This window comes from Priapulus caudatus, unplaced genomic scaffold (genome assembly GCF_000485595.1).
Source record: "Priapulus caudatus unplaced genomic scaffold, Priapulus_caudatus-5.0.1 Scaffold968, whole genome shotgun sequence".
Classification (NCBI taxonomy): domain Eukaryota; kingdom Metazoa; phylum Priapulida; class Priapulimorpha; order Priapulimorphida; family Priapulidae; genus Priapulus; species Priapulus caudatus.
In genome coordinates this window covers 49030-58436 of record NW_014578029.1, presented here as the reverse complement: position 1 = coordinate 58436, position 9407 = coordinate 49030, and the positions used below count along the sequence as shown (strand labels likewise).

At 47.7% G+C, this 9407-nt stretch overlaps 2 protein-coding genes across 2 annotated transcripts in view; both read left to right on the top strand.

Moving 5' to 3' along the window:
- The window catches only part of LOC106814720 (Krueppel-like factor 14), an 11341-nt gene extending 6178 nt beyond the window's left edge, over window positions 1–5163 (top strand). Inside the window, exons 2-6 of the mRNA XM_014819067.1 lie at window positions 198–317; window positions 944–1129; window positions 1929–2499; window positions 3231–3425; window positions 3886–5163. Coding sequence (XP_014674553.1) covers window positions 198–317; window positions 944–1129; window positions 1929–2499; window positions 3231–3425; window positions 3886–4133 — 1320 coding nt within the window. The 3' untranslated portion in view covers window positions 4134–5163. The remainder of the gene's footprint in view (window positions 1–197; window positions 318–943; window positions 1130–1928; window positions 2500–3230; window positions 3426–3885) is intronic.
- Window positions 5164–7200: 2037 nt separating this feature from the next.
- Window positions 7201–9407, top strand: part of LOC106814721 (annexin A7-like) — an 8720-nt gene continuing 6513 nt past the window's right edge. The window contains exon 1 of the mRNA XM_014819068.1: window positions 7201–7245. Within this exon, the coding sequence (XP_014674554.1) occupies window positions 7232–7245 (14 nt within the window). The 5' untranslated portion in view covers window positions 7201–7231. The remainder of the gene's footprint in view (window positions 7246–9407) is intronic.

Genomic DNA, 9407 nt, shown 5'->3' with positions numbered 1-9407 from the left:
CGAGAGAGCGAGAGAGCGAGAGAGCGAGAGAGCGAGAGAGCGAGAGAGCGAGAGAGAGAGAGAGAGAGAGAGAGAGAGAGAGAGAGCTAGAAGAGTATGTCGTGAGAATTTTTAGCGTATATCTATAAGCGTATATATATGTATATAAGCGAGCTATAGCGGTAATACATTGCGTGTGTTGGCTTGGCGTGTTGCAGGGAGATTTGATGGGCCGCGGAGACCTGGATGCAGTGGAGACCCTTCTCTCTATCAGCAAGTATTCTCCGAAGAGGCTACCAGAGGCACAGCCAGCAATAGTATTTCAATTGCCCGCCATGGTAAGTGAATGCACTATATAGACCTCTATAGCCCTTCCGCAGAGCGAAATTATGGGGGCTTAGTATAGTTCTAGAGCTACCGTGTGCAGGGCTTGAATTTCACCGCCGAGGGAAGAAGGTGTAGATAACTTGAGTTGGGTTACATTATTGGGTCCGATCCTAGTTTAGCACCCCCAATTATTTTAGCACGCTTGCGAACATGAGGGCCGGGTAGAAAGTGTTGGCAACTTGTGTTGGGTCACATCATTGTATCTAGGGACGGTGGTGCATGTGGTTGTTCCTGAAGATTTAATGTCTACGACAATAATTAACCTAGCTGCCAGGGCCCGTAAATCTCCGCCCCGTCCGCATATCAATCTGTCCCTAATAAGCAAAGCTGGCCCAAGGATATAAGAGCTGTCCACATTTGCACATGTCACACATGTATTGCGAAAATGAATTGTGGTCAGCGCTTATATATCCTTGGCCTTATATCATTTATCACAACTGGCCTTGGTAACACTTCTTTCCCAACGAGCCATTTGCCACTCGTGTCTCGTCGCAATCACCATCGTGCCGAAATTCCCGTTGCGCCGAAATTCCTGTCACCGCCGTAATTGATTTCGACTCTTTGATGTCCGTTGCAGAGCAAGGCGTGGATGGATCGCGGCGTTGCCCCGGAGACGCCGCCGCCTTCGACGGCGGACATGAGCCCGCCGTTCTGGATGAGCGAGACAGCGGTGCTGCCTCCTTCGTCGCGCCTCACGCCGCCGCTCGATGTGCCGGCGACGCCGCGCGCACCCGTCGTCCGCTCGCCCCGCGAGAAATTCCAGGTGAGAGAGAGAGAGAAAGAGAGAGAGAGAGAGAGAGGGCGAGAGACAGACAGACAGACAAATGGGAGAGAGAGAGAGAGAGAGAGAGAGAGACAGAGAGAGAGAGAGAGACAGGCAGACAGACAGATGGGGGAGAGAGAGAGAGAGGCGGAGAGAGGACTCTCCGCGGGATGTGATCGGGGGTGGGTGGGTGTTGACGTGGTAAAGAGTGGGTGGGTGGTAAAGGAGTGGGTGGGTGGAGACATGGTAAAGGAGTGGGTGGGTGGTGACGAGTTAAAGGGTTGGAGTGGGTGGGTGCTGACATGCTGAAGGTTTGGGAGGGACGGTGGGGGGGTTAACACGTCCCACGTCCCGGTACACGATCGTTCCCCATTCCTGCGCGCCCGTGGGGATAATACAGTCATCATCCTTTCTCCTCCCGACAACTGTAGATGACATAATGATCAATTATTAATGACCAATACCCACGTCCTATTCCGAGAGAGAAATCCGAGACGCGATTCCCCCAGACGGGCCCTGGGGGGTTCATTTGCTGTCGACGGCAAGGTCGTTTCGTCTGCATAAAAGAAAGGCCGAGATGCCCGCTTTTGCGGAGCGGTGCAACCGCGTGCCGTATTGCATCATCCACCCCGGCTAGGTCCCCGGCCGGCGGTGCAATCTGCGCGCAGCCTCCGCCGCATCACACTTTCGGTCGTTGGGTGAACGCGTGCACATGAGCCTGGGGTATCCGTGATCGGCAGTCATGTTCGGTCGTCCGGGCGATCACGACGCGCTAACGCTCGACTCGCCTTTCTTTCAGGAGCGGTGGCTCGCGTCGAAGCTGGCCGAGAAGGAGCGGATCGCTAGCGCGGAGGCAGAGGCAGAGTCGTCTACGTCGTCATCTCTCGTCGTATCTCCGGCGGAGCGGCGGACGACGCCAGCATGCGACGGTGGCGCCACCGACGGCCGGCTATCGCGCTCGCACCAGTGCAGCGTCATACGCAGGAATGTGTCGCAGGCGACGACGCCCGCAAACAAGAGAGCGTGCGACGTTGCCGTCGGGGAAGCGACCCCCGCGCCCGCCAAGAAGCCGAGGCAGGAAGCGGAGGATGCGGAACTCGGGCGGGAGGCGGTGACCGTGAGCACGCAGACGAACGCCGCCGAAGAGAAGCAGTGGGAAGGCACGACGGACCCCCCTCCGCCCCCGCCGCCGGTCGCCGCGGCAACAATGATGCCGCTGCTCTCGCTCCCCGTGCTCGGCGGGCAGCCGGGCGGTGGCTGCGGTCAGTTCATCATCGCCCAGGTGCCCGCTCTCGGTGGGTCGATACTCCACCCTCAGCTGCTGCAGTTCATCGTGAAGTCGTCGGAGAACGGCGGCGCGCGACCTATTGGTGAGCATTTTTGGCGACGAGATGGCATCGCTCGTTAATTCGGAGGCGGGCGGCTCGCAGTACATGAGCGAGCGAGGGAGGAGAGGGAGGTGCGAGAGGAGGGAGGAGGGGGAGGCGCGAGAGGAGGGAGATGGCTTCGTTCGTTAATTTGGAGACGGGTGGCTCGCGGTACATGAGCGGAGGAGGGGGAAGCGCGAGAGGAGGGAGGAGGCGGAAGTGAGAGAGGAGGGAGGAGGGGGAAGCGCGAGAGGTGGGAGGAGGCGGAAGTGAGAGAGGAGGGAGGAGGGGGAAGTGAGAGAGGATGGAAGAGGAAGACGGCGTTACCCGTCCGCACGCACGCGTGAGAGCATTCGTTAATTCTGCGAGGCGCGTGCGAGCGAAGCGCGGATGTGGGTCATAGTCAGGATTTGTTTAGGCTTTTTAAGAAACGAGTCGAGACAATTCGGTGAAAGAGCGATCGAGTTAGTTAACGGTTTAAGTTTATTGCGGTTGCTAATTGCACGCCATGCTGCTTTTCGTTAAGTCGTCGATTTGCCGCGAATGATTCGTGCTGAAAAGGCGAAGGGCAATATGGGATTTATAACCGTGGATATGTAGTTACAGTATGTACGTATGTATGTATGTAGAAGGCAATATGTGATTTATAATCATGGATATGTATGTATGTAGAAGGCAGTATCTGTAGGACTGTGAGTAAATGTGCGAAAAGTTTATCGTATTTCGTCTTGCAGGAGTGGACAGGCTGCAGCCGACGAGGCCGCTGAGACCGCTGATCCCCGCTACGCAGGCGCCGCAGTGCGCGCCCAACGCCGTGCCGGCGGCGACACCTGCCAGCAGGAACCGCAACTTTTCGTGTCCACATGCAGGCTGTGATAAATCCTACTACAAAAGCTCGCACCTGAAGGCGCACTTCCGCCGACACACGGGTAGGTAGATACACGAAAAACAGAGCGCGGCTGAAACGAGAGCATGTAGCCATTAAACCACCGGTGATGACTGCTTGCTATTAACGAAACCCCCTGCTGTGCGCCGCCGAATATAAATTGGACATCTGCCGATAATTGCAAGACGTCAGCGGTCTCCTTACAAATGTCGTCGAAAAGTATCGAGATATCAAATTGTAATTTAAAAGTATTGAACGGCCTTGCGAATTTGTCGTCCTTGAAATAGCGTCTTGCTTTCTTTTACTTTGTTGTTTTTCTTTTGTTGTTGTTATACTGTTGTTCTTTTACTGTAATTGTTATTTTTTGTTATACTGTTGCTCTTTTACTCTAGTTGTTATTTTTTTGTTATACTGTTGTTCTTTTACTGTAGTTGTGATTTTTTTGTTATGCTGTTTTTTACTGTAGTTGTTATTTATCGGTGTTTTCCTCCTCCTCGTTGCAGGCGAGAAGCCATTTGCCTGCAACTGGCCTGAATGCGGCCGGTGCTTCTCGCGGTCGGACGAGCTGTCGCGACACAGACGCACGCACACGGGCGAGAAGAAATTCTCGTGCGGAGTCTGCGGCCGCAACTTCATGCGCTCCGACCACCTCGCGAAGCACTGCAGGCGCCACCTGGGGAGCGCAAGAGTCGCCGCCACGGTCGGCCCGGCTGGCGGCAACAGTCGGCCGACGGTGCTGGTGAACATCTGACCTGTCACGCTCCCTGGTGCAGAGGTTTAGCGGCTTCGACGCGCTGGTGTATATATTTATTAAGCGGAGCGAGACGCGAGGCATGTACACTTGTAAATATCGGTCTCGTGTTGTTGTGTATATTGTGAATAACGAACGTGCTTTCGCAGTATGGAGTCTCTAGGTGTGTACGTACGCGGCTTGTGAAAGCGGAATATCTGTGTTTAAATTATTATGAACGCATGCTGTCGGAGGTGTCGAACGTTTTTGGTGTCGGTGGTAGTAGGGGCTTTTCGTTTTATGTCCTCTTTGTCTAGTTCCTTTGTCGTGCTGGCGAGCGTGAAATGTGCGCCGGTTTTGTGCGATCTCTTATAGAGTTTTGTTGTCCACCCTGCGACACTTATGTGTCTGAAAGTGCGTGTTCGTGGCGCACGTAGTACCTCCACTGTGTACTCTAATGGGATTAGCCAAAAGCTCAGGATAAATGTGCCGTCTCTCTTCTCTCGTAACATCGGTGCCTACATCTCTCGTCCATCCGTTTTCATTAACAACAGATGTGTTGAAGACCAGTTCTTTTTCTTATCTTTTGTATTCCTTCTCGTGAGTGAAAGTGTGTGACATGAAAGCGAAAGGAGTGACATGAAAGAGTATGACAGGTTTTGCCTTAGCGAAATGGTTCGTCGCAGTTTATTCGCCTGTAGTGAAAAATCTACTACTATCTAGTTAGGTATTTCTTACCGTTCTTCATCGCTAATCCACTGTACTAGTCAATCCTTTTATAACTCAGTAAACCCGATTGTTTTGGAAAGACTAGAAATTTTTGCACGTAATCCAGTGGTGTTCTGTGGCTCGTGAATTGCGCATGCTCGTGCGTTTACTGCGCGTCCCCATCGATTGATCTACTGTTGCATACCCTCGGAAATTCTGGGGTTGGTTGGTTACTGAAATATGTAGGAAATAATGTATGGAGGGCATGGAGCAGTGCAGTATAATATATATTAGCGGCAATTTAAGTTGTGCATTCACAAGCAAAGTTCTGTCGTGAAAAAAGGAAGGCGGCTATATTACGTGTGTGATTATGTTACGAAATGTTATTTTTTTATGTTTATGATATTATACGTGTGCATGAATGAGGAATGCACTACTTGTTAAGTAAGGTTGATGATTTTGCTCTTCTTGGTTAATCGGGATGGTCGTGTTTTTACCAAACTTGGCCTTCAAATGCAAACGTTTTGCAAAATCATAAGCAACCCTATTCTTCAAACTAGCTTTACAATGGTATTGTATTATATACGGAAATGCGTAGAGTCAATATTATAATGCTATTTGGTGATTTTGTAATTATGAACTTCTCTATACGAAAGAAATCGAAATATTTGCGCGTCCAATTGCTAATGAAATATCCGATGGTGTCATTGATTATCAGATAGTGAACTGAATGGTGGTTTTTTACTTCATCTGCATATGATTCAAAGTCCATTTATATCCGTACCGCGCTGTACTGTGTTTCATACGTGCGCCACGTGGAAATTGTGTGTTTTCTGTAATTATGCGAGCGTTTTTTTGCGCGTTTTATTCGCTGGAATCTTCGTCGTCCGTCATCGTTAAGAATCAGGGAACATTGACATACACATAGAGCACACTGACGTTTCTGGTTGGGTCACCTCCCGCTCCTCCCCCTCCCTTCCCCTCCCTTCCCTCCCCTCCCCCTCCTACCCTGCCTCCTCTCTTCTTCTACGCTATGTTATTTATTGTATTGTAAGTTGGCCACTGTATTTGCCATGGTCCGTCGGTGAAACAGCATGCACATCTCATATGCATACATACGTACGTGTAACGTGAACACCATGCACATCTCATATGCATACATACGTACGTGTATACATGAACACACACACGCAAAGCTCGTATGCGTGATATTAGACGTGCGCGTATGGCGTAAGATGTGCGTGCGTTCACGGGTGTACATCTTCATTCCACCGTTGGTTCCACGCGCGGGGAACCCCTGTGTAGTTACCTCGCCCCCGTACATATCCTCCTTTCTAGATGGGAGATATGATGCCTTACGGCGCAGAGTGCCGCAGGGTATGTCTTCTCGTTGTCAGCGACCGCACGTTAGCATGCTGTATATATATATATAAGATATCAAAGTATATGAAAGAGTCGTTGATAATACGATATTACACGCTGCACGTGCCGGCGATCACTGACTTTAACCTGTATATTATTTCCGACAATGTAATCATATTCTATGTATGTATATTATATTTATTAATATAGTATATATTATTCCAATCTATCTGTATATATTCTGGTGAATATGATTTCTTACTAAAATATATTAAGCTATTGATATCACGTTTTCTCTTGGCGTTTTTACTTCTGTACGATATGCGTGAAGGAAAGCAAGACAGTGTGACAAGACAAGATTGCACTTCATCAAAGAAGATAATGAATATATACGAAAAAATAGATAGTACATCGCCTTTAGCTAAATAATGAAGTCCGTGTACGTTAAGATCACATGTGATGCATATATGATATAATAAGGAGTATAGTATAATATATATATTATGTCATTAAATGCCTATTTATGACAACTCCTGATATAAATTTTATAATAACCCATCAGATGTGCGTTAACATGAGCGTATTAATAATTGACAAATGTCATTATTACCCTCTGTTAACATCACTGTAACATCACACTATAAGCTCCATACCTATAGCTACAACCATATCACGTCCAGATAGTTGTCATATATACAATCAATATATCTTGACCAGTTCTAAGTCTCATAATAAAGACATTTATATAACATTCATATCATTAGTAGTGAATAATGAATTTTTGTTCTAGACTACTGTATTTATATTTAGACTGATGACATCCTGCTATGATCTCGTCCCCCACGATGAATGAACGCATGTGGCAGCACCGTCCAGTATCGACCACTGATCGATACGGGCACCGCGTACATACATGAAGGCGACGTTGGTGTTCTGCCGACAGAGGCGTGAGCGCGTTACAGGCGTCGTAGTGTTTGTTGGTGCTGCTGCTGACTTCTGCTTCGTGTGGTAGCGCTTGTGTGCCTTTCATCACCCTGTTAGCCGTGACGATGGCTGAAGGACCACGGTAAATTCATACCCGGAGATGCCTACATCTTCGTATTAACTATTATCATAGTCGTATGCGCGATCCGTAAACTGCTCTTGTTTGTCATCTTACGCGAGTTAATAGCCCTAGCAGACGAACTAAGTACAAACTGTAGATGCCATGCAGTGAAAACATCGTTGATACTGTGCACGTCAGCTGTTGCTATGGAAGTCCGTGGTAATGAGTGGTAGGGCAGAGTAGCGTTTACACCCCCATGTCGTGAGTTTGGTTAATGTGGGGGTACAGTCGTTAATGTGGGGGTACAATGTACAGCGGTCTTTTTGAGGTCTTGTCAACTCATTTCTAGCAAGAAAGGGGTCATTTGTTGTCGCAAAGGCGCGACACATAAATATATAGTCAATATATAGTCAATATATAGTCATAATAAATAAATAAAAATAAAAATAAATAAATTTATATTTATGTGTCAGTGTGCAGCAGCTAGCGTGCGGCGGCCAGCGTGTGACAGTGTGTTGGCAGATGACAGATTTGGACGCATTTACAGGAAATTCGGCAATAATAGGTGAAAGAGAGTAGAGAAACTTTGGTATAAATAGATTTCGTATTTATTTAGCATTATATTTATTGAAACGCTCCAAGTGCCTGCATGTGCTTATAGCTATTGCATTTGCAGTCGTGATAGTATGTATCATTTTTTAAGTAGACATGATAATTTACTGATTAAAAGTTGTAGTGGCAGATCAATCTAGTGGCTGGCTAGTCCGAGATCCTCTGATCCAAGTACCCACACCGACGATTTCTGGTGGTTCTTGGTGTGGTTAGGTGGACTTAACCCACGACCAAAACAACCAAAATCGGCGGTTGGGCTATTGTCAGAGGAATCTCGGACTAGTGGCTGGCCTGCGATCGACATGTAGTTAGTATAGGGTCGCTGACATGGTCATGCCGTGGTGGTTATTCAGCTACTCATCTGACACTATACTTCGTATATATGCGTTAGCTAAACATAATAGTGTGCGTCTAAGCATAATAACCTCGACTCAGTAATTGCCGTATTGGCATGCCCGTTTGTATTCCCATTTGTGTTGCTAGCAACTGCTTACACCAAGAGGCCGTATGCATTATTGAGGCAGAATTACCTGCCATGTAACAATGGAACCACCTGCACTAGGAAAGCACGCATTTCTTTGTAATGAAGCGTATTTCTGTCTACACACACATAGAGACTGCGAAATAGAATGATGTGAAAGCGAGGCTAACGCTCCATTAGGAGTGTTCCCAACCTTGACATCATTAATGATTAATGGTTAATGATTAAGATGAAATCCTAACGCCTCACCCTAACCTACACCATACACCTTAACCCGAACCTAAACCTATAACATAATCTTAACCGTTAATGACATTAAAGTTGGGAACACTCCTAATGGAGTATCACCTGAAAACGAGATCATTTTAGGCTCGCATCAATATTTGCGTGGTGGTGGGGGGAGGTGATAGATACTGCATGCATAGGCTCCCAAACCATAGAATATATAAGACACTATATTCTATAACTATATTATTTCTATGGTCCCAGCGCAAGAAATATTGCCTCTGAAGTATTATCCTAATATGTTGGTGTTTGTCAGTGTTGAATAGTGGTTTGTTGTTTACCATTTTGGCTTCTGGCTTCTTGTTTACCTTTTGGATTTTGGCTGTCTGAATTACAGGGACGTGCATCCATGACAGTGTGTAGGTAAATGAGCTGTTTTCTGAGTTTGGTTCCAGAGTCGCTTTCCAGAGAGAGCACGGAGCTGTGCTAAAATAAACCTTTCTAGGCAGTTCTGCGTGTTTTTCTATGAGACGTGAAGTCGAGTTTTACTCGGAAGCCGAGCCCGCGGTGTATTTTATCATCTACCGTATGTAGTTAGTGTAGAGTTACATTACTACTGGGCTTATCTGCTGCAGTGTTCTGTAGAGTCAACTCTGCAAAGAAGATGATATAGGGAGAGATAAGGAGGTTGCTGCTATAATCACATACACATCACAGGAACAAGACCACACAACAGTCACACCATGACGCTACCACGCACAAGACAGACACAGACTACCCACACAGACATACACACACAGTTTCGAGCGGCATGGCAGCACACGCTCGCGCGCACCAGCACATGCACACCGACCACCGCACA